Source organism: Strongylocentrotus purpuratus, unplaced genomic scaffold (genome assembly GCF_000002235.5).
Source record: "Strongylocentrotus purpuratus isolate Spur 01 unplaced genomic scaffold, Spur_5.0 spur5_scaffold_7, whole genome shotgun sequence".
Taxonomy (NCBI): domain Eukaryota; kingdom Metazoa; phylum Echinodermata; class Echinoidea; order Camarodonta; family Strongylocentrotidae; genus Strongylocentrotus; species Strongylocentrotus purpuratus.
The window spans coordinates 17359005-17383818 of NW_022145613.1; the positions used below are offsets into that span (position 1 = coordinate 17359005).

The 24814-nt window shown below is 35.5% G+C and overlaps 1 protein-coding gene across 1 annotated transcript in view; it reads right to left on the bottom strand.

Annotated features, from left to right (window-relative positions):
- NBC (sodium bicarbonate cotransporter) overlaps positions 1 to 24814 on the bottom strand; it is a gene marked incomplete at its 5' end in the record, with an annotated part of 41289 nt that overhangs the window by 15845 nt on the left and 630 nt on the right. Inside the window, 10 exon segments of the mRNA NM_001079551.1 lie at positions 454 to 587; positions 1261 to 1435; positions 2013 to 2190; positions 2908 to 3001; positions 3827 to 4075; positions 16498 to 16557; positions 20756 to 20919; positions 21641 to 21856; positions 22855 to 23015; positions 23932 to 24070. Coding sequence (NP_001073019.1) covers positions 454 to 587; positions 1261 to 1435; positions 2013 to 2190; positions 2908 to 3001; positions 3827 to 4075; positions 16498 to 16557; positions 20756 to 20919; positions 21641 to 21856; positions 22855 to 23015; positions 23932 to 24070 — 1570 coding nt within the window.

The window sequence follows — 24814 nt, forward strand, 5'->3', positions numbered from 1 at the left end:
CCCGTTGGCTAAGGTAAACAGATGGCTCCTGTAATCAAGTATATAGGAATATTAGTAGTGACTGAGGTCATTTGGAAATCAGCTTGATAAATCATGCATTCTTCCAGTGATATTAAGTATATCAATTCAGATTTTTATTGAGACAATTTGAAGAACATATTTTTATTGTTACTAAATAACAAATTCATTTTATCAATGTTCTAAGGTGTAATGTCCATTTTAAATTGAAAAAAATTGTATTCTCAGTCCTTGGAGTACCACAGATCCCCCTGCAACAGGTAGCAAATCCTATCAAAGAAATAGACTCTCTATCTGGACCAAGAGAAGGTAGTTTCACCTTTTTTTTCAAGAAAAAAACATACCTGTGAAGCTTGTTAGTGAATCTCTTTAATTGGTATCAAGTCTAGATCATAATATACATTATTGACCTAGGAGAGATGGGAGAAAACTTACTTGCAGAAGCCGAACAAGATCTTCTCATAGACTAGAATAGGACCCGTTGAACCTAAGATGGTGAGAGGTTGACCCGAGAACAGATGAAATGCCACACCACAGATGGAAGCCCCAAGTAGACCCTCTAACGCACTCTGTTCACAAGATACATGGAAGAAGATAATAATAATAATAATAATCCTACCCATTTACCTCACCTGGGTTGAGTGTGGCAAATGTAGAGTAATGTCTTGCCAAAGGACATTAGAAAGTTTGAAGAATGGGGGATTAGGGTGGGGAGAAAGTTTGGGTTTGAGTTATATTATACAGTCAAACCTGCTTTAGTGACCACCTGTATAGAAAGACCACCTGTCTACAAAGACCACAATTTATGTTTTCCTTGAAAATGTTTTCTCATTGAAACATGTACTTAAGGAACCTATACAAAAAGACCACCTGCCTATAAAGACCACTTTTCTTGTCTCCCTTGGAGGTCTTTATAGACAGGTTTCACTGTATCACATACAATGCACATGTGGATCGTACCCTTTTATTTGGGTTCTCTCTCAAATTATGATGTCATAGTACATTTACATCTGGAAAGTTATTTCTGACAGAAAACAACCATTAACGAAGATCGTAGTAAATAATAAACATTACTTGTAGAACTACACTGTTTTGACTAGATTTTTCAACGAAAATCGAACACGATGAAAGGTATTACGAATACTGTCACTTATGTCGCTTCTAGTGACTTCAGGTTTTAAAGATTTACGGTAACATATTTCTTTCATTTTCAGTCTTCCCTTTTTTTTTTTAAGTACGTACCATTCTGTTTTCTGTTGCCTCTCCTAGCAGTCCTCCAAACGTAATGACGGGGGTGATACAAGCAAAGTACATGAAGATGAACGAAGCCAGACACTGCAGGTGAAAGGCATCCTTGAAGTCACTCAAGTAGAATGGGAAGCGACGCTTGCAGTCCTGTATCAGACCACCAAATATCCTACAAACAGGAACATACAGAAGGAATATGGTGATGTCAGGGCATTTATAAATGGTGTCCCGATATCAGCTAGCAGGAACTGCCACTTGCCTCTATAAATATCGCATATCTTCAGCATACATACAGAGTTACACATATAATGCCTAATTTACATTTGGCCTGCGATTAGTCTACAAGGGGCCCGAAAAATTGTAGACCAATTAATCGTACGGCGCCCGGGGCAAATGAAAACCAAGCATTCATCTATGTTCAGTTTGTATCTGTTTGCGGAGAGCTAAACTGCTCGACAAAACTAGGCAAGTTGTCGATTCAGTCCTATATTTCATTATTTTTATTGGAGCATCGGTTCCCAAAAAACGAAACCGGGACCAGAGGGCGACGGTCGGGATACGGTGTGACCGACTGGACGGACTCGGGCTTAGTAATTACCTTGTGAATGAAACTGCCTAGAAGTTATTGGGAGGGTCGATTCATCATGTATGTACTGCACGAGAACTAGTATACAGAGTGAGGTTTTAGAATCATCAAAAAATGATAAGTACAAAGCAACTTGGTATGCAATTGTTCCAAAACTTACTTTCCAGTTCTCTCGAGTCCTTCATGCTCTCCATTATGCCCTCCTCCTCCTCCTCCTCCTCCGTCTTCTTCATCTATCCCTTCTGCGTGGCCGTTGGGAGTCTGGAAGTGGGACAATCTCTTGGCCTGATCGGGCACTACCTTGGGGGGCTCGATTCTGATGTTGGGATCCCATGCACCTAATGAAAGGGAGTTAATGATGGAGTTGGAAATTGTAAAAAGTTGCAAAAAGCAAGAAAGGGATATATACACAGCTTGATAGAGATTGGTGGTTGACAGACATGTGCTCAAGCAATGATTGATAATTCAATTTTCTATATAAAAATCTATTCTTTTTCTCTTTTTATGAATTTTTTTTGGGGTACATTTTACCAATTTGACTTGGAATGTTTGCATTTTATAATTCATGCAATTCATCATGGAAGTTGTAAAGCATACAGGGAGTTACAAAATTATTATACACTTATGTTCAAGTACTGGTTTTCTTTCTCATTTCCATCATCATCATCATTAATATTAAAACAAAAACAACAATATCACCAAGGATGGAAGACCTTAAAAATATAAGAAAATCAGAAAAAACTACTCTTCACTATCATGTTGTTGTTACTAGGATACATGAGGGCAACACCCCAAATGTGACTTTCATATGACGGTCCGTTGGCATGGCAACACTATGGGATCTATAGTCGACTTAATAATAATAATACATTTATAGAGCGCATAAACTATCCAACATTAAGTATATATTCTACTTCGCTACAAGAGCTCCTGATATGCTTAAATTTACGGTTAATTGAAAAGATGTTCTTTCAGTTTTAATTTAAAGATATTCAGAGATGGTGATTTCCTGACTTCCAATGGTAAGTTATTCCAGAGTTTTGGGGCTGACTTACCGGGTGGAAGAACTGTAACAGAGTCGATGAACTCATCAATGCCTGCGAGAAGATCCTTAGTACTTTTGGCCTTGTAAGCAACATCGTGGAAAACCTAGACAGACGGATAAGCCAAAACAAAGGAACAATGTGTTAATGCATCATGCCATGGGGCTCCTTCACCCCTCTTCAATCAAAGCCTGACATGGGTGGACCAAGGTTTTTATATCAAGGTTTTATGCGTGACTGTGCTATGTATTGTTCCATTCACACTTTTTGTATTCAAGCACCCCCCCCCCCACCCCCAATAAAAACGCAACAACAAACAAACAAACAATATTGAAAGAAGAAAACTTGTAAATCTACAACCAGTGTCTGAAGGTGAATTTTTGTTAAAGTAAGTACAGAAGATTGGAAAAGTAAGAGCAAACTTTAACATTTCCAAAGAGAAAATATGATGAGCCATCTTCAAATGTCAAGATTGCCAGAAATAGGGAATCAAGAACTAGGGATTCCATCTTCTGCATGTTCATACTGCAACGCGCTTTATCTCTATAGCTCCAACAACAATATACATCTTGACAACACATAGAAGTATGCCTCACAAGACCAATGGAAAGTGGATTGATACCTTGCCTGACAAGCATGTAGTAACACATCTCTCAATCTCAAGGTACACTTGGGTCCCGTCTTACAAAGAGTTGATATTGATTGCAACCTATTTGTGATTGATATAAATCCCAACTATGTGCATAAGAGATAGGAGACTGCAAACTTGCAATTGATTGGAGGACTTGTGATTGATTTGGATCAATCGTAACTCTTTGTAAGACGGGGGCTTGGTCTATGTTATTGCACACAGCCTTACAGAAAAGCAGTCTTTTCGCCTGAATTTAAGGTTTAATGCATTTTCAATTTCAATTGACGAGTGAATTGATACCTTATCTGACATGAGCGTTGCGACGCATCTGCCGATCTCATGGTACCGCTTGGTCTCCCCAGACTGGGGGCCCAGGAGGATGAAGAGGAACCTCGTCGGGATGGGGACCTCCGTCAGATCACCGAGGGATACCGCCGACTGGAGACGCACGAACGCGATGATTGGACGCGACAAGAAATCCACCTCGCCGATCAGGACGTTGGAGGCCTCTGCGCCTTGAGGGATCTTCCTCATGAAACTGTGCCTTGCCTGTGCGGAAAATGATGAGATTGGAAGGGAAAAACAAAACAAACAAAAGCATGAGTATTGTGCAATGATAAGACCAAGCACCTAAAGGATTACCCTTCTTTCAAGAGTGGTGACAAATTGACTTGATGATGCAGGCAATCAAAAACCATGCTCTGCCATTAATTCCTCAAACAATAAAAAGGCATTGTATTTGTGTATGAGCAAGCAATGTGAAGCAGCATACATACTTTTGCGGTTATTGGTAAAAGCAGTGTTATTCATATTTTCAATGCCAAAACTCACTTTAGCGATGGATATTAATATATCAATAGTCTTTCCATTTATATTTTGAGTTAGCCATACAACTTCAAGATCAGCATTTTAATAGCGGCTTTTGACCTTGTTTACACATGCTCTGCTAAACTGCCTCTAACTGTCCCTAAACTTCATCTGTAATGAACAAGTGCCCAGAAATATGAGTATTACCCCGGTAACGGGCAACTGATTTTTTTCCAATCATTGGACTAACCTTACCTAGTCCAATGCCTGTATATACACAGCCGGCCTCGTTCACTTTTTGTATAGGGCATGACGTTTCCCTCAGTAACAAAGTAAAGCTTAAGGGACTACATTGCAGGGACCAACTCCCTTCACCCCATTCACCATTATTTTACACTTAAAATGTTATTATTTTGCCATGGTGTTTTATTTGAGGCAGTATACAGCATCATGTGTAAGCAAGACTTCAATATTAACCAAGAGCACATTCTATGTTAATATCCACAAGTTTCAGCATCACATGAAAGAGTTATTTCACCATCACATGAAAAAGTTATTTCACCATAGGAATGCAAAGGTTATTAGTTCAAACCACATGTATGACATAACTTATTTACGTCATGGATAAATACGTAATTTGGTGCAAGCATGAAATGATTTCCAGTAAATAAATGTTAGTATTATTGATGGCACTGTTTAAATAAAAATGTGTTAGTGGCAACCAATCACCTATAGAAAAATTACAATGTATATTACAAAGAAGAAATATACACATATATGTATATACAGGCACTTAAATACAAGGATGGTATAATGTCATACTCATGAGAGAGAAATGAAGCATGACTTTATAGCTTATGAGTGCTCTGTACCAAAGCACTAACAATCAAGTGATTCAGAAAGCTTTTGTTAAATGAAAATATTCATGATTAACACATAACAAAGTTTCTTTTCCAAATTTTTGTCCGAGGGTGAGAACAGAAAGGGATATGGGAGAATTCAAATTCAAACAATATTACACATATCTGCTGTAGATCATTGGCTATTGAAATTAATATTTTGTAAGGAATATTAATATTCCCAGAGTATTCAACACTATCTCTGAAAAAAATACACTAATTAAAACCTTATTGCACAAAGATTTTAAACAAGACTTCATAAGTTTTATATTTTATATTACTGACAATGAATATATATATACCAGAAGGCATTATATATATGTTTGTTCTTCTTTAATTTAAATGAACATTTGCTACTTTACATAGTAATTGCTATCAATAAATCTACGCAGCTCACTGAAATCAAAATGGACATATCTAATTACGTGAATATGTACATTTTTGTAATAATGATTTAACATCTGTTAAATGATGATTAAATTGTTAGATTTCTACTACCGATAATCTAAAACCTACAATACTTATAAAACAGACTTTGCAAAACACAAACATAGAAAGAGTGCAGACTTTACACATAAAAATTATGTATTGTATTTCAGAAGATACATATATTATCAGTATTACTTCATTTAACAACAAACTCTTTGCGAAAGATGAATAACGTGATGGATGTGTATCCATTATACCCAATGCAATATATTACATAAGTGTATCCTCAGTTGAGAGCCAGAAGGGCATTAACTCATAAATAATACATAAAGATAAAACATTTTTCTTGTCAGTTACAGAGGATGATACATGATATCATGTTGGATGTTTATACTTGATCATCTTGGCAAAGATTATCTTCAAAGGATAAGAGGTTTAACCATAATGAGAAAGAAAAACAGGTGTTATGTTGAAAATTGAATGGAGAATGGTTAGACCGTGACATCAAATCGTTAACAATGGAAAAGAAAAGGGGGAGAAAAAGACATCATATTAAAGGTGAGGAAATATTAATGTTGAGAAACAAGATAATGAATTGAGCAACACTGAATCTTCTTACTAGTTGTTACCATATTGGTACCTGTGCCTGTAAAACAGATTTGCACACTCATTTTCACAAACATCCAACACAAAGTTTACAACGTACATGTATTCACAAGTGATTGTGTAAGTAGATTTGATGTTTGGAACCCAGGTGACAATGTTCACCTTGATTCCAGTAACATGATTTCAAGTGCTAAATAATAAATATAAACTTATGGTGTGTCATTTATTAATGACCATGCATATTAAAGGTGGCTGCATATAAAGCAGAACACATCTGTGGAGACACAGATGAACTGTTGCAATTTTAAATTTGTGAAGCCAATCAAAACATGGTCACTGAAGTCAGGACAATAACATTCTCAGGATATCACCCAAGATCTATGAGGCGTTTACTGCTACTAATAATAATAATAATATCAGATATTTATATAGCGCACATATACACCATGCAAGGTGCTCAAGGCGCTCCGAATATGACCCGGCTCTGCTAGGCTGCCGATTTCGGCGCTCACAGCATTCAAGGAATTCCTTCCTACCAGTACCCATTAAACACCTGGGTGGAGAGTGGCAGATGTAGATTTATGTCTTGCCAAAGGACATTAGTGCCCCAGCAGGGCATTACATACGGTAAAACTTGTGTTTTTTAATATTTATAATCTTATTGAATTGTTATATACAAGTAGAAATCACAGCACACACGTATTTTCAACATTCTGATATTATTCAACACAAATGACATATGACAGGTCAAAAGGTTGAAAGTCTTAAAGAAAGAAAAGTGGGTGATCTCTAAATTAGGAGTCCAGACCGTCACACAAGTGCCAAGAAGAAATGCTGTTGCTATGGTAACATACCTTTGACCTTTTGAACCTATACGAGGAATCTGATTTATTGGACCGTAGGGATTCGGATTTAGTTGGGTAGGAATGGAAAGACTACAACAACAAAATGGAAAAGCACATTAAAAATATAAATAAACAGGCATATATTAATTTACTAGTTATCATTTGAATCACAAAATGGAAATGAACGATTAGCCATATTAATTCTGTATATACATACATGTAAATACTGTATGTGATGTCAGTGTATTGCACCTTATTAATAAGTGAAATAATTTATTCTTTCTGCTGTGAACTTTATCATAAACCATAAAATTTTATAATCATAAATGGACATAAAATATGAATATGTTTCAATAATTCATTATTGCCACCATGGGGAACAGAATGAATGATAGGCAATATTCCACATAATAACAATGACATATTTTTTAACATAACTTCAAGCTAACATAGTTTGTTCTAAAATGTAAACATAATGTAAATCTATTTTTAATGATGAGCATGTCATTAACATGAACATAAAGACTCTTACAATCAGTGAATAGTGATTTTAATATGTCAAAAAATTGAATATGTGCGTTAAATCACATGTGTGCAAAAACATTAGAGGTTAATATTCAATGATAGAGTAATGGGGGGGGGGTATTATTTGCAGGAAAATCTACAGCAAATCAAAATCTTTTCAGGTAGCACTGAACAATGACTAAAACACAATTTGTCGTCTTTATCTCCGGACTGCTTCTCATCAGCCAGGTGGTTCCATCATGTCCATAGGAGGATAGACATAGGAGTCAAAAGGGTCTTGTTGGACATAGTATACATGTACATCAAGTTGCAACAACCTGCACAGACAATCAAACATGGCAGAAATGTCAAAGAGAGTTCCAAGAGATGCTCTGTTCAGATAGTTGTTACAGAAAACAGAAGCTGACATCAATTCTTTGTTTGTTTGTTTGTTTTACCTAATTGCTAAGAAAGCAAGTGTATGTCCTTGTAAGTGAGCAATCAGTGAACAGACGGCTTTAAATCCACTCCGAGGGACTTGATCATGAGGATTAATGCCTTACCAAAAGGCACTAACACATCAACTTGGTTTTATACCCGGGACCTTCCGGTTACAAGACTACTGCTCTACCACTAAGCCATTGCACCTCCTATCAAATTAGGTTGCAGTATTTGCTGAAGTAGTTTGGAACAGTAGGTTTGTTATAAGCACAAACTTGTTTGGAGGAGTTTTTCCTCCCAATTTATTGGTGGGGGAGGGGTGGGGCATGACATAGGGGGGGGGGGGGGTCGGCATTAATTCAAACACTTCTGAACCCCAAATCACCATCACTGCAACATTTTCATTAAAGGACCCAGTCACCCTGTTATGTGTGTATATCATTCCCACAGTATATTCTTTAACCATTTTTATCTTCTTTTTAGAATCCTGCGCCACAACACACAATTTTCTTTTTCTTCAAATAAATATTTGAATAAATGAATCCTCATCCCACAATAGCATTGAGAGTGATGAAGGAAAGGCAGTTAGTGCTCCCCAAGTTTAGAACATCACATATTCGGCCATGCAAACAAAGCCATTGTCATGGCAACATACCTTGGACCTTTCAAACTTATTATGATGCATTCTGTGTAGCCTAGGAGAATCCACTTTACATGAGACAGAGTGGAAAGACTAAAAGTAAACAAATATATAGATCATTCAAAAAATGATTACATGAGTGAAGTTATTTGTATTCATTTGAAGATATGCCGAGTCATTACAAAATAGGGTATGGATATTCATCAATCAAATCTAACCATCTTTCAAAAGAATTTTGTAAAATAATAAGTCTAAAGAGGGACTGTTTTCATCAGAAAATAAAAAGACATTTATCTATATGGATAAGGGTTTTCAATTCATCTCTAAAGATGGAAAAGCTAAATAGTTTGAGTGAATGTGTGATTTTTCTTTTTTTTTCTTCTCGGAAATCACATAAACTGAAACTTTTCTGTAGTCTTTGTCAATTTATCATTAATACACACTATTAATCAATTAAACATTTATTTGACAAAAGCTACATGAGTAAGTGCATAAAATTTAATCTGTGTAAATCAATAAATTAGTTATATATTTCACAACAAGATTTTATTTGTGATTATTTGTTAATAAGGCAATAATTTATTCATTTTTCCTTATCCCCATTTCACAAAATTTATCTAAAAAAAATTGGAAGAGTTCAGACACTTCAAAAAAACACCAAACTTCAATGAAAGTGCTCATGAATAGTAGTGAAAAGATTTAAGTTGGTAGATATGTTTAAAATCATCTTCTTTTCCTATCATAATTGTGATTTCGTTAATTTATTTTTTATTTTAAAGAGAGTAATACACAGAAAGCACAAATAAAGGCTAAACATAAAGCAGAGGATTCAATTCAAAAGTCTAACCTATCAGTTTAAAAAAATGTCCTCTTCTTACAACTTCAACAGTCATTTAAGTAGTAAATGTTACAAGTAATGTTGTATTTTTTCTCTTCGTAAGAACTTCATTGTTTTTTATATATGCTTCTGCTTACTCATCTTCCTCATATGATATTGTTAGTTGTTAAATTTTATATATACCAGTAATTATATTGTAAAGCGCATTGAAATGTCAACACATATGAAATGCACTATAAAAGAACAAAGTATTATTATTATATTATTATTACTAAGTGGCGGGTAAAATAACTTATGTTAAGAAATGTGAACTTGTGTTGTAAATTTATGAAGACACACTTGTTTAGAATCCAATATATATGTAGTGAAATGTTTTTAGTTAATGGTGCAGTTATTATCTATAATCTTCAGAAGTGAATCGTGGCACTTCATAAGAAGATGGGTATAATGTGCAGTTGTGTATCTTGGTAAAGTAAAATCCAGCTTGTTGATAGGTCTTCTGGTCAGTAAAACGCCACCCTGTGCAGTAAAACTCACACGTTACCATGGTAACACATACCTTAGACCTTCCATGTCTAAAATCCTGCTTATGTTTAATGGGTTCTGGTTTACTTCTTTGATACGATTCGAGAGACTAAAACAAATAATAAGAAAACAAAACTTTTGAAAATATAGGCCTATCACCTGTAAATACTAGCTGAATATTCCAACTTCACCCCCCCCCCCCCCCACACACAAATTTTTTTTCCCCAATCGCCCTCTCTCAAATGTATTCAGTTTACATGTCAATACAAAAAGTACAGCAATCCACTAAGCCACTTCATATATATATATGTGCATGGGTACATAAGGGTCATGTATACGAAACTGTAGAGCCCAGGAAGACAAAGTTGGATATGTGTTCATGAAAGTTATGTAATCCATTTTTCATTCATGCATTTAGAGAGTACATTATGTGAAACACAGGTGGAAGTATTCTATTTCAGAGAGGAAACAAGATATTCATGAAGTACATGTACCACCATCACTTTGGCAGAGATTATTCTGAAATACACAAAGTGGGACTTCTCCATCTTTCAATGACCTGTTGATATTTGAGGGGTCATTTGTACAGGCACCATCTCTGTACTCTTGCATTTTCACATTAGATTGTACATCCGACGTGCAAAGTATTCTATAGTGTTTATAAACAGCTGTTCCAGTTCATCACACATGTGAGCATGTGAAATACAATCCAAACTAGTTTTTTTTTTTTGGTCATGTGTCATTGACAGGCTTTGTAAAACGAGTCCCTGATGGCACGTACAATGACCCATTAGAGACAATATCATTTTCAAATCAGGTGGAAGTACTCTACTTCAGAGAGTAAACAAAAGTTAGTCATGAAGTACCACCATCACTTTGGCAGTGATTATTCTAAAATGCACAAAGTGGGACTTCTCCATGTTTCAATGATCTCTTGATATTTGGCAGGTCATTTGTACATGCACCTGTTGTATTTTCACATTAGTTTGTTACAGCTGAAGTGTAAAGTATTCTACGGTGTTCACAAACAGCTGTTCCAGTTCATGACGCATGTGTGCATGTAAAGTATAATCCAAAGTAGAACATGAAAGCCAGAAGGGCATTTACTCTCAGCAGACGAACTGTAGATCTGGGCCCCATTTCACAAAACTTGTCATCAGTGACAAATGAGTTTTTGTTATATAAGCTTATGAAATCCTTGCTCCTGATTGGTTATCAGCAGATTTGTCAATGATTTTAGTTATCAGTACATTGACCCATTAGAGACAATATCATTTATAAATCAAATACAAGTCCAATAGGTGATCTCAATCTTAGTACGAAACAAGTTAACATTCAATGCAGTCAGCATTATCCATTATCCGCATCCATTTACATAATGGTATCCATCTATATTTATTTCTGATACAAAATATACATTTATCAATTTCATACAGCTGTGAAAATATTCTGAGAAAATTGTTAATGGCTCCCTTAAAATGGGATCTCACACAATTAACACATATGTAATGGATTTTTACTTATACGGCATTGGAGCACAAATATTATATATTGCTAATGAGTTTATTTTCTGAAAAAAAAATTATGATTGCAGTACCTGCTGTGTTCTTTGTGCGGATATAATATCATTTTTGTTATTTTACCATAGCATGCCTTTAATATATAAGCATTGCATGAAAGCAGCAGGAGATCAGTAAGTATACATGCATGTGTATTTTGATATATATGATACTGGTATGTGAAAACAAAAGTTTGGGCCCTGTTTCATAAAACATTTTATTGATAACAAGTAACAATAACAGATACAGCTACATGTACACTGATATCGTTGCATTTGATTAGCTGAGAGAATATCTTGTTCTAGAATTGAGGCTTTTGTTATTGATAAAAAGTTTCATGAAACAGGGCCTGGGTGAAGATTGAGAAATCAAAAGAAAAGTTGCAGCAGTAAAACAAAATATTTGAGATTTAAAGAATACATATAAGCCGATCCTAAACCTTTCCAAATGGACTATAGACACATGAAGGAATGGGTATCATACAGAAGAAAACACAGGAAAAATATATTTGGAGATGAACAGTGGTTGGATGATGTATTACACAAAACGTAGTAAAATTTGTTAACTAACATGCATTTGACATCAATCAAACATTATTTTGAAGTTACATATCCTTTTGCAATTCATGAAAGACAATTCATGACAAACACGATTTGATACAGACATTTACATTTTAAAGCATAAGAAGTTTAAAATGCAGTTCAACATTTAGGAATACAAACAGCAATCATATCAACAAACACGTAGTAACCAAGGCCTGCCCACACCACACACAAATGTCTGCTTAGAACCCAAAAGGCATTAAGTTCATAATTCAATGCCCTTTTGGCTCTTGATGTCGGTAAGCACAGTGAAGACACTAGTAGCAGGACAATACACATCGCTGTGTAGACGAACAAGCAAGACCACAAAAAACATACATACATGTACATTCAAGAAACATTTAGAATGCAATGCAATGATATTTACATGAGATATAAGGAGGGGTGGGGATAAGGATAAAGAAAATTATGAAGAAATTTCCCCCCCTTTTTCAATTACCATGGGGGATATGCTGAAATCAATCAATGTACCAGATTACGGAAAATAAGAAGAAAAATAAATTCTGAACAAATTTGTGCAGTGCATGAAGTGAAAAAAAGAAAAATATGTTTTTGTTCTGAAACTACAAAATGGGATCGATTTCTACTGTGACACAGGGATTTCATAATCCATGACCTCATATCATCTGCTGAGAGATAGAAGAGCATTCATTCTGTATAAAAAGATATGAAATAATGCCCTTTTGCCTCTAAACAGATGATGATCACTATTGTTGTACTCAGCAGTGAGATGTTTGAACTAAGGTACTTGATTGATCCAACATATTTAGCACATTTTTATCATATCACCCATGGTAGATGAAATTGCAATAGGATAAGAGCAAATCAAGAGAAAAGTATCCCAATAGGACCACAAACAGTGCCACATTTTATATCCATACAAATTTAGGAGCAAAGAGAGCTGTTTTTGAATTGGAAAGTTACGATTGCAAATCTTTGATCAATTTTCTTTGCCATAGATTCAGAATGCAACCTTACATAGAAGATGAAAAAGATGCCTCATTTATATATTTTAGAATGCAAAATGACTTTCAAAGCTAGTACAAACGTGTCAGCCTATGTATAATCTGGAAACTATTCAAAATATTTGTTGAATTTTAAATGTACTCATTTCGAATTTCTTAACACTCATTTGCACAGATATAAATTGCCTTTATGTGATTAATCATTTCTCAAGACTTACAGGTCGATGATGGGGGGTTGAAGGTACGATGAGGAAAAAAATAGGATGAGGAATTGCATGATGTCAAATTTTAGAGCAGTTATTATTATCCATGAGAATAAAAAGAAGAAAAAAATAAAAGATAAATAAAAGATGTCGAACCGTCATACTAAGACCCTGCAGATTTTGCGGCAGCGACATGCGAGCTTCACTCAGTCTTTTCTGTGAAAATAAAATGGACGCCACGAGAGTAGCAGCGGAAGAAGAAAAACCTTGTCACATCAAACATGAATATAAAAGAACATTATTTAAAACCAAACCATGCAAAAGAGAATATATATAACGATGTTAGAATTGGAAGTCCGCTATTTACCAAAGAGTATAGCCAGTACACTAAAGAGTATATTGCCAGTATACCACAAGTGTCTCCCATTTCAATATAATACTAAATAGATGACTTTAATAGGGAGAAAAGATAATCATGATTTGTTTTCTAACCATTAGAGGAGTGCAGGTCATTGTGGGTCAAAGTAATTCCAAGCAATAAACTCATTATATAGGTTCAATGAAGGCAACTATTTGGGAGTTTCTTCCTTTTCTTTCTGAATTTTTAGTGAAAGTTAAGTGTAAAATAAGCTATTGAAGGCTACCTATGTGCTACAATGCATCTAAATATCTGCAAAGACAATGTGCATGTTTTGATAAGCAGCAGTGGAATTTGCTTACTATTTTATCTTTTTTGTAATTGTGGGGAGCAACACTTCAGTGATCTCATAAAAAGTAATTTGAAATAATGCTGAGCAATATTTTTTTTTAAAGAAAAATTTCATCATGAGTAAATTTGATGGACGTTTCTTCATGAAAAGTACTTTCTCTTTTCAGCGATTTCATGTTTTTTTTTTTTTAATCATTTTTGCATGACTGCTTCATTAAATGTTTGCATTGGTTACCAACATTTTGAAAAAACTCTCTCAATACAATCAACAATTGGGTATTAATTTCACTGATCACCAATTCAATATGATTACTACATTACAGTGAACTTTTATGTTATTTCACCGACTACAAAGTTTCCTTATAATGAAATGGAGTTAGGAAAACTTCATGAGAAAATACAAATTCAACAACAACAACAAAAATCAAATCATTATTAAATGCAAGGTAAAGACAAAATCAAATATTTGAATCCATTTCAAAACACCATAGCTGGATTGGGAACTCTTGCCAAAGCAGGACATGATTTATTTGTTCATGTAATTTGTTAGCAAAAGTGACATGATGAAACAAAGATTGATGATGATAGTGTTAGTACCAATGATGACAAGAACAGTACGGTATGTAGATTTATGATGATGATGACAACGATGATGATGAAGATGATGGTGGTGGTGATGGTGGTGGTGGTGGTGGTCATGAAGATGATGTAGATGATGATGATGATGGGTAATGATAGTGGTTGTGATGATGACGACAATGTCAGTGATGATGAAGATAGTGATGATGATGATGATGATAATGACAACAGATCAATTCTTTATAACTAGGGATGACAGATAGAATTGCTCAAAGTGATATCAAGAATTTGATGGTGATGATGATGATGATGATGATGATGATGATGATGATAAATAATGATGATGATGATGATGATGATGATGATGATGATGATGATGATGATGATGATGATGATGATCATTGTCATTCAACAATGATGAAGATGGCAATAATGCTGCTAAATGTACTTTACATAGTTATCGATGCCCGGTTTTCCACCATGTTCATGGTACCTCTTTGTACGATGACAATTACAGAATTTGATGTTATTGTGCAATGTTGCTTTGAGTGTGTAATTCTGGTAATGGGTTTATTTATGTCATAGAAGACAGTCGGGACAATGTCAAAACAAAGATGACTGGATGAAATGAGAAGTTACCATGACAACGATGGTGAGATACAAATGATATTAGAAAAAGAGAGATGAAATGAGGGGGGGGGAGACAGGGAAGAATGAAGGAGTTAAGCACTTGGTTATCAATTCTCTATTTATTCAACCAATGATGACAAACCCCTCTAAATGCTAACAGTAAATGGACAGACCGATGTTGAATGTTTGCTCCTCAGTGAATGAGCACGTCATGACCTTCAAAAAGTCCCCAATGAACACAGCCTTTCCAAATAATTTTGTTTAAAGATGAGCCAGTATAAAATTTCTAAAAGAGTCTTGGTTAGATTCGAAATAGGAGCAGCCCTAATTAACAAGCATTAATATTATGCTGAATGCTTTTATAATAATATTGGCTAGAACAGGGGAAATGTGATTGTTAATGATTGCTGGGAGGTGGCTACGTGAGTAGAAAGGACAGGAAATGTTAAGTGAGAAAGAAAAAGGCGATTCCGTTCAATGTGTCCCATATCACATATGAAAGTTTTCAATATATTTCATCCAAACAATGAAAATCTCTTCATATGACCATCGGCCTATAGTTCTTCCTGGCACCACTAACACTGTTAAATGGTTATACCAAGATATTTTTCACTTTTGGATGAGATAAATAGAAAAGGACATTATGTTGTATGTGACACATTGCACGGAATGAATTACCTAAAAATGTTTACAGGTAAACACAAGATGAAAAGATGATTACACTGTTGCATAAAAATTGATGGCAGAACCAAATTAGCATCGTTGAAGAAAAAAAAAAGACAGAGAGACATGGAAGACTTTGAAGAAACAGCAGCTTGGTGATTTTTGTAATGACTGCGACACTGAATGAACAAAGATGATGATCATGTCTAAGACCAGAGGGAAACTCAATTCAACTTGCAAAAAGCTAGAACAAAAAATTCACCAATGAAACCATCAAAACATCATTAAAACATTAAAAACTCATCAAAATTAAATAACCAACATAAACAGACCCCAAAAAGAGATTGCACCTTCAAAAAATAGAATTAAAAAGAGCATAGTGAGATGGATGGATGGAAACAGTCAGATGCTTGCAGGATGCACTTTGGGGTCAGGGGTCATTGAAAGCAAAGCAAACACCTATATGGATGTAAAAAACAAAACTACAAAATAACATATAAAGGAGTAATATGAAATTGGAGGCCAACCGAGAGACTATGTCCGGCGAGGTTGTGCGGGATGGAGAGACGAGCTTCACTCAATCTTTTCTGTGGGAATACAAAGAAGAAAGCCAAAGATACATAGAGGGAGGGTGTATCACACTACTACACATCTATCTGCACATCATTTACATCAAGGGTACTACTACAAATAACACTTGCCTGCCCTAGGCAACCAATGGTGCTGACAACTACGTAAGCACATGGATGTCAGACTTGCCTAAAAACCCAGCTGACAAAAGATGTTGTAACAAGATTTTCTTGTATTGCTTGAATTTTAAAGGCCTATTTACAGCTGTATTCAAATTTTTCTCAATATTTCTGTCCCAGAATCCCTGAAAAAAACTATCGTTTCATTCAGTTGCTGTGTATGACAAAAATCTTACACGTTTGAACTGTTGCTATGTCAGGCAATACAGAACAATTGGTCTTTAGTGGGCAAGTAAGTCTGATTTAAAGGCAAGTGCTACAATTGTATATTCATTCAGTGGCGTAGTTGGGCAAGTGTACATGGGTAATTCCATAAAAGAAAACTTGTAAAAGTTGTTATAAGAATGTCAATTTTTCTGATACAGAATCACCCAAACTCATATTTTTCACAACCCAAACATTTATCAAGTTTTACAGGGGGACTTGATACTACTAAACTACAGACAGGTGATATTTGATGGGGACATTGACAAACGTAATGGGTGTAAAACATCAGAGTTCACTAGAAATCATACTCTACCAATGGTACAGTTGAGAATGACATTACATTACATTACAACAATAATAAAAGTCACCACTAGGGGGCAGTATATCCTCTGCATTTTAAACAGTTTTGTGCAAAGCCATGAGATTGAACAGTGTAAGAACAGTGCTTTACACATAGAACAAAATTTGACTATGCACAAATCTACTTGGTTCAGAATGAAAATACAAATCTTTTTAATATTACTATTAAACAACATTGATAAACTAAAATACAACACCAGTAAGCAGTTTAATGGTGGGAATTTTTACAAAAGTTCTGCACATGTACACATAGACTTACTTGGTATATACATAATGTTCATATAATAATTTTCTATTGCACATGATACCAACCTTAAATGTCACTACTCTAACAATCTAAAGCAACCAAAATTAAAGGACCACTTCAAACACAATTCTAAAAGTTTAGTCAAATGCGTATCGCATATACATGTACATTTATCATGCATTAAATGTTGACACTAGTTGCTATGTCTACGGCAGAACCCACTTCACTACGATAGCACATTTTGGGGTTACATACCAAAATATATGTTCTAAAAATAAGCATTAAGACATAAGACCAATCTCACTCTAATCCTTTCAACTATCTAGACATTTATTGCTGAATATGTTTTAAGGTTTCTAACAAAATGTTGCTTTATTCTACTTTCTAATTATAACATGCCACTCACTGCATGTTTATAACTCAGCTGTTAATTAGCTTTAAACTGCACCAGACCACTTTAATGACTATTTACTTAAGCAAGAAAATAAAATTCTATACTGTAAGCAAGAAATAAAATTCAATACTGTAAGCAAGAAAATGACATTCTAAACTATACTATACACAGGTAAATATGATGTAGCGATTTCCATTTCCCCAAAAGATGACATTCAATTATTTGTATTAAGCATTTTCAGTAGCACAAATCTTGGGATAATATACAAATTGTATGACTTCACGTTAAACAGGTTACAAAGAGAGCTTATCAGTGGCAACAGACACAAAGTGGATTCTAAAGCGAGCAAATCAGAAGTCACCTATTAAACAAGTCTGTTCCTGTACATGTTGCACATAAAGAAAGACTAGGGTGATTCTAGGAATGTCCTCCCAGTAAGGAAATATGTCATATCCTTTATCCATTAATTTCTAGGATATTTGGAAAATCTTTGACACGACGGTTTTATGACTACTGACAAATGGAAGTAATAATAGCTTATGTCATACAGAGCACACTGAATGGTTAAGCCCACTTGTTTGTTTTCTTTCCATGAATAAGGGCTCGTCATTCCATTTGATTTCAACTCTTTATCCTTGAAAATTATGACATACACCTATAGAAATGATGATTTTGCATATGTATAAAGATTTGAGTCATAAATATGTCCTTAAGAAATTATATAAAAAACTTTTAATTTCCTCTTGCACTCAATTCATGTTACCTTTGCCTTTAAAAAACCCATAAAGGAAGCCCTGCGGGAAGTTGGCACACAGTCAACTTAATGAGTTAGGATGAGGAGGTTTCCTGGTTACTCTGAACATTGAGGAGAGCATCAGGAAAGAGGGCGACAAACTTATGATAGAGCATTAAACTCCTTTTTCATTAAATGACATGATTTGCCTTAAGCTTACGACCCGTCGCTTCTTTTGAGATGTGACTCATAACCACTAATGAAATTTCAGAACAAACGAGTAACTCATTTTGGACCATGGCCAAAGACATTAAAGTACATGTATCTGCAGAAACATGGCATGATTTCTGTTGTTTGTACTTCTCAAAGGGACTTCTCGAAATGAAAATAGATCAAGTATTTGTTTTAACGCATCCAAGATATTTATTAGGTCATAAATGTCCTATACATTACACATATATACATTACACTATTATAAATTCAAATTGACTCAAATTTGTTTATTGTACTCGATAGATGGCCTGATCGAAGCTCCAATAGGTCTGGCAAATTAATAAAATCATAAATGTGTTTTTTATCAAATGGGACAAAAAAATTGGACTTGCTCATGCATTGCCATGCTTTCTTTGGTTTCTTTTTTTCCCCTCCTTTTTTTTTTGGATATTCAACTTCAGTTTTATGTTGTAAGAAACATTACATTCTACTTGTTTTCATCAAACAACCATTCATTAACGCCCCCTCTCCTCCCCCAGTCCCTCCCCACTCCTTTTTTTCCCACTTTGTGACATGGTTTTCAATGACCTGCTTTCCAATGACTTGCTTATTATGTCACAAGATCTTTTGGCTTTCCCACTCGATATCCTGGCAGTGCTCATTGTTTCATTGTTTTATCAAACAATGCTTTGCTTTATGTTGATAGGTACCAATGACAAAGGGGTTCAAATTTACTGATCGTACATGAATGTGAAAATTCTTTTTCTTTTGAAATACCTTTCTCTTCATCTTCTTCCATTTTTATAAACTGAAATTACAGTTAAATGTGAATTCCCAGTTCACATAAGATCTACCTATTTGAGTGATTAAAATATTTGTGACTATTTGATTCTTTCTTCTTCACAATACATTCCTGTGGAACAGATTAGTGATACAGTAGTATCAATGCTATTCCGAAGATACTTATACTCCTTTCAAGAATTCACTTGCATACCTTTCACCTAGAGTTGTGACATATATACCTCTTAATTTCTTTTCTTTTTTCAAAGAAAGTTTGCAAATGAAAACCTGAATGGATGAAGGGGCTAACTTATTCAAAATAATTAAATGAGTTATTGATAGAAGAAAAAAAGACAGAATGATTTCATTTTCAAGAAAATTTCAATACCCTTGAATCAGTCATCAAGATTCCCTAAGATGAAATTATTCTGTCTCTTCAAATTGTCAAAAAATCAAGTTTTTATCTTAATGACTAAAAAATTATTTTGAAATATGATAGAGTTAGGCCCTTTTTCCTCTCATGTACATGTATTCCGTGACTTAAATTGTAAAGAGTGTAACACCAAAAATACCATCATCCAATGCCTTTAAGGAGCAAAAGTCACTAAGCAACCATTTTCGTTATCAATTCAATAAAAGAGATTTGCCACATCTTATGGCTTGATTATTTTGGGGGTGGTAACCGAGGCATTATTCTCAAAAACTTTTAATTTCATGTTTACATCAGAAAGGTAAGATATGGTTTCCAGTCTTCTGCTTGATCCAAGTCGGTAAGCAGAATGAGTAAAGAAATACACACACACTTTGATGTCCTCTGGGAACACTTAGTCCAGTTTCATATAGAGCATCAATTACTCATTATATCACATTATGCAAGTATAATAGCAATAACAATTATTGCACAAGGCAACAACATCTATTGCCATAGCAACCTAACAGAGCGCTTATAGTGGCGAGAACCTCTAGGCATGATGTCATTATCCTTGGTAGAAGAAGAAAAAAGAACACCTCCAGCATACATCGTAACCTGAAAACAAAAGGCAGAAATGGAAGAAGCATTGCTAGAAGTGGTTAGTATTCATCAATTGCCATGACAACCTACCTTGAGACTGTGATGACTAGAGACCTTGGGAAGACTGCCCGAGGTTTCTGACTTGCCCAGGTCACCGGAGTTACCCTTCACCATGAGGGAGCTGGGAGAGGTTTGGCTGTTCTGGATGTTGGGGGATGACCCGTGGGAGGTCTGGATTCCACTTTGCGCAGCTGCTACATGTAAAAGAAGAGAACAAGATAAAAAACTGTTACATTTCACAGTTTTGTGCTTTTCTTGTCTGGGTTTCCTTAAAATGATAAAAGTTGACAAACAAATTTGATGATATGTAACTTTGTAGTCTGAATAATTTGTCAATTACTATTCATTTTTTAAAACTATGAAACAATATGTCTTTTATGTTTATTTTGTCATCTGTATTGTATCTTCATGTGAAATGTGAAACCAATAAACTCAAACTCAAACTCAAGGGATGTCAAGGAAGATTGTCAAACAGAATTGTTTTATAAAGAGAGTTGTCCCAGATAGAATCTTTCTATGTCTTCCACTAGTCTTCATATGTACATGTATAATAAATATCATTGGTCATCGAGACAACCATAGGCAACTATTATTAAACATAAATGGAACAAGCCAAAACTGTCACTCAGAGTTGTTCCAAATTGGTTCTAAGAATTTAGTACAAGAGAAAGTTGTTCAACAAAGATTCTCCTAGGTTGTTTCAGACTTAGTATTCAGTATACTCCTTTATCTCTCTCTCTCTCTCTCTCTCTCTCTCTCTCTCTCTCTCTCTCTCTCATTCTCTCTCTCCTCCTCTCTCTCCTCCTCCCTCTCTCTCTCCCCCCTCTCTCTCCCTCTCTCCATTTCTTCTTTTTTCTTCTCTTTCACACACATCTCTCACTTTCTACCATTCAAGTTGTTACAGTACAATCAAACCTTGCTGTTCCATGCTTGTATTATGTGCGCCGCCTTGCGAGAGGCTACGCCCGATGTCCGTCAGAGATCTGATCATGGGAAGGAGACTGCTCCCTCTCTTGTCCCGATGCTTCTTATGACTCTGATGATGATGCTTGCGCAGGAGCGCCTCCCGGACCTGCTCTCTCTTGCTCTCATCCAACTGCTCCGACATGATCAACTTGTCCAGGACAAGGTCTGAAAAAGGGCAATTATTAACATTATCACTAATCGTTTTCAATTAAAAATGATTTTACTTCCAAACCTTTCAACAACAAAAAATCAATCCCCCTTCCCTCCCCCCCCCCCCAACCCCCAAACATTCAGAAAAAGTAAAGAACAATAATCATGATTAATTATTGATTACCTAACCTAATGCCCACATAAACCAGGTGGTTTCTATATTAAGCTTACAGGATATCAGATCAGCCACACAAAGGTGGTATGACACATGGTCCTATGACAGCTGGAGCTGGTCTGGCTTTTTCTGCGCAAACCAGCTTCCTAATTTCAACCCTGGACCAAACTCTATACTCCACCTCAACCCTAACCCTACATTTAAGCTACAACAACCCAACTGCAACCCTGATCCCAACACTAAACTTTTTATGAAATAAAAAACTATGAGCAATTTTTGCCGGGGCACATGTCAATTTACCCACATGAACTGTGCATAATTTGGCTATTTCTAAAACTGAAACGCTTGAAATACATAGCAATTTCATATGATCATTCTGGAGGCGGCAAGATGCCTACAAGGGCCTGTATCAAGGATTTAAGCACAGGAGCAGGAGATGACAAACATCCTAGCTGCAGTTGCGCACCCAAAACATGCTAAAAGAAAAAGGACCAGGGGGGTATTTGGCAAATAACCTAAGTCGAACTTATCTCTAAGTTGGACTAACAATTATGGAAAGCCGTTAATAGCATCCTTGAAAATATTTTGGAAAAGTTATTTTAAAATGCATAAAATGTTGATTCAAATCATTCATATTTTCTATTATCACAGAGATTTCATGTTCTTGATGTGGAATTTATAGAAAGTCTAAAATACTTGAATTTTCGCTTTTGAATATATTTTATTTTAAGGCTACAAACAGCTTTCCATAATATATAAGTTGAACTTAAGGTTAAGTTTGACTTTAGGATCTTTGTGAAACACCCTCAAGGGCATAAGACACGGAAGATTCCCTCACCTGCAATCTGGACAATGTTGTCTGCTTCCATGTCAAGACACACTGTGCCATTAATCAGGCAAGTCCTCAGTTCAAACAGACTGTGAAGAGGCAGTGTCGCTACGTGAGGTTTACTCCATCGGTCTGCATCCACGTCCACATCCTCCTCATACTTTATCCACCTGTTCACAAAGGACGATTTAAAGATAAAGTTGAGTTCTGGTCATGCGATTGCATTGTGAAAGAAATGTTGTGGAAATCGATCAGAAAAGGTTGATCGTCTAGCATATAAGTATTGGTGTGTACTGCAAGGTTCGGGAATCATCAAAATGATAAGAAATTTGGCCCAGTCTTGGTAAAGTTACAAGCACTGACCACAGAAAGATGTGTATGGGACTACACAAAGATGTTGCATAAAAATGAGTCCCAATTTTTATGATTAAACATGCTATGTTTAGAAAATTAAGGCATTTGAAGAGCCATGCTTTTCAGGGTACATTTTTTTCTCTGATTTCTTCCACACTTGCATAATACAATGATAACGCTAAAAAATTATTAGTCATGTCTTCCTAGAACTCAACCTTCTTTTTAAGAATATCATCAATGAATTGTATACTCAGAACCAGAAGGGTTGAAACTCTGGACAGTTACCCTTCTAGGCATTGCTTCACAAAACCATCATGACGTATGCTTGGAGCAATAAGTGCAATAACTCATATACTTTAACACAGAGTTAACGCCCTTCTGGCTTCCAACAGACGATAAGTACCAGTTTGCCCCTTATCCCATTGAAAAACAGTTTAATTTTTTGTACATACATGCGTTTCAATAGGATGTCGGCAAACTTTGACTTGCCCAGTCTCTCAGCCAGAAAGAAAAAAAAATAAATTATTTGTTCTTTATTTTTATTGTTGAAAGATGTACTCTCATCTTGATTGCCGAGACCTAGAGTAAACTTAATTCTTGCCTCCCTTTGTGTATCTTTCCTTTCCACCTCCCCCACTGACCCTAATCCTGACCCTTTCCACCTCCCCCACTGACCCTAATCCTGACCCTATCTAGAAGACCTTATCCTCAGCATGCTCAAATACTGCCTACCTCGCCATCTCTTTCCATTCCAGCTCCTCTCCATCTGACCCATAGCACAGCTCCTCCATCTCTGTGAAGATCTCATGAGATTCATGACCGTCATCGGCTTCATCACCCAGGATGAATTTCACTCTCTGGGAAGCATCTCCTGCAAGTAGAGAGGATGGGGAGGATCAGTGGGGCGTTTCACAAAACTTTTCATCAGTGACAAATTACACTTTTTGTTCTGAAATCCTTGCTTCTGATTGATTATCAGCAGATTTGTCACTGACTTTTATTATTTGTCATTGAAAAAAGGCTTTGTGAAACGCTTCCCAGACGATGGTTCAGTGCAAAAAATACTCAAAGATAAAAACTCTTCTGCAGCACACTAATTAAATGCCTGTTCAGATATATCAATATGATCACACTGGATGGATGCAGGGATATGTCTAGCAAAATAATAAATATTGTGTGTTTCAAGAATGAAAGAAAAGATTTTCCAAATTGTAAAGAACACACAGACAATTCTTTTTTGGAGGGATGTGGGTAGATTCGTGAAAAGGAAATTTCTGTGCTGTCTTGCTATTACTGCTGCAACACATTTGTTACTTCTTTCATGAACACTGTTTTTTTAATTTCTTGCAATTTTTTTTTTTCAACAGCACCTCTCTGGGTAAGGAGAATCATGAAGTTGGCATTCTATCAAATTCCAGAAACCTGGGGGAAAAAATCAAGTCATTTATAAACTGAATCTAATATTTCGGGATTCTATTGCTGCTGAAAAGAAGCACATATTGTTGCAATTACATCAATTGGAAAACCCTAAGGCCTTGGAGATATTGCTAAACTGTTTGAGTGCCTTGGCAGCTTGGTAAAAAGACACTGCCAGCAATAATCGTAATCTGTATGT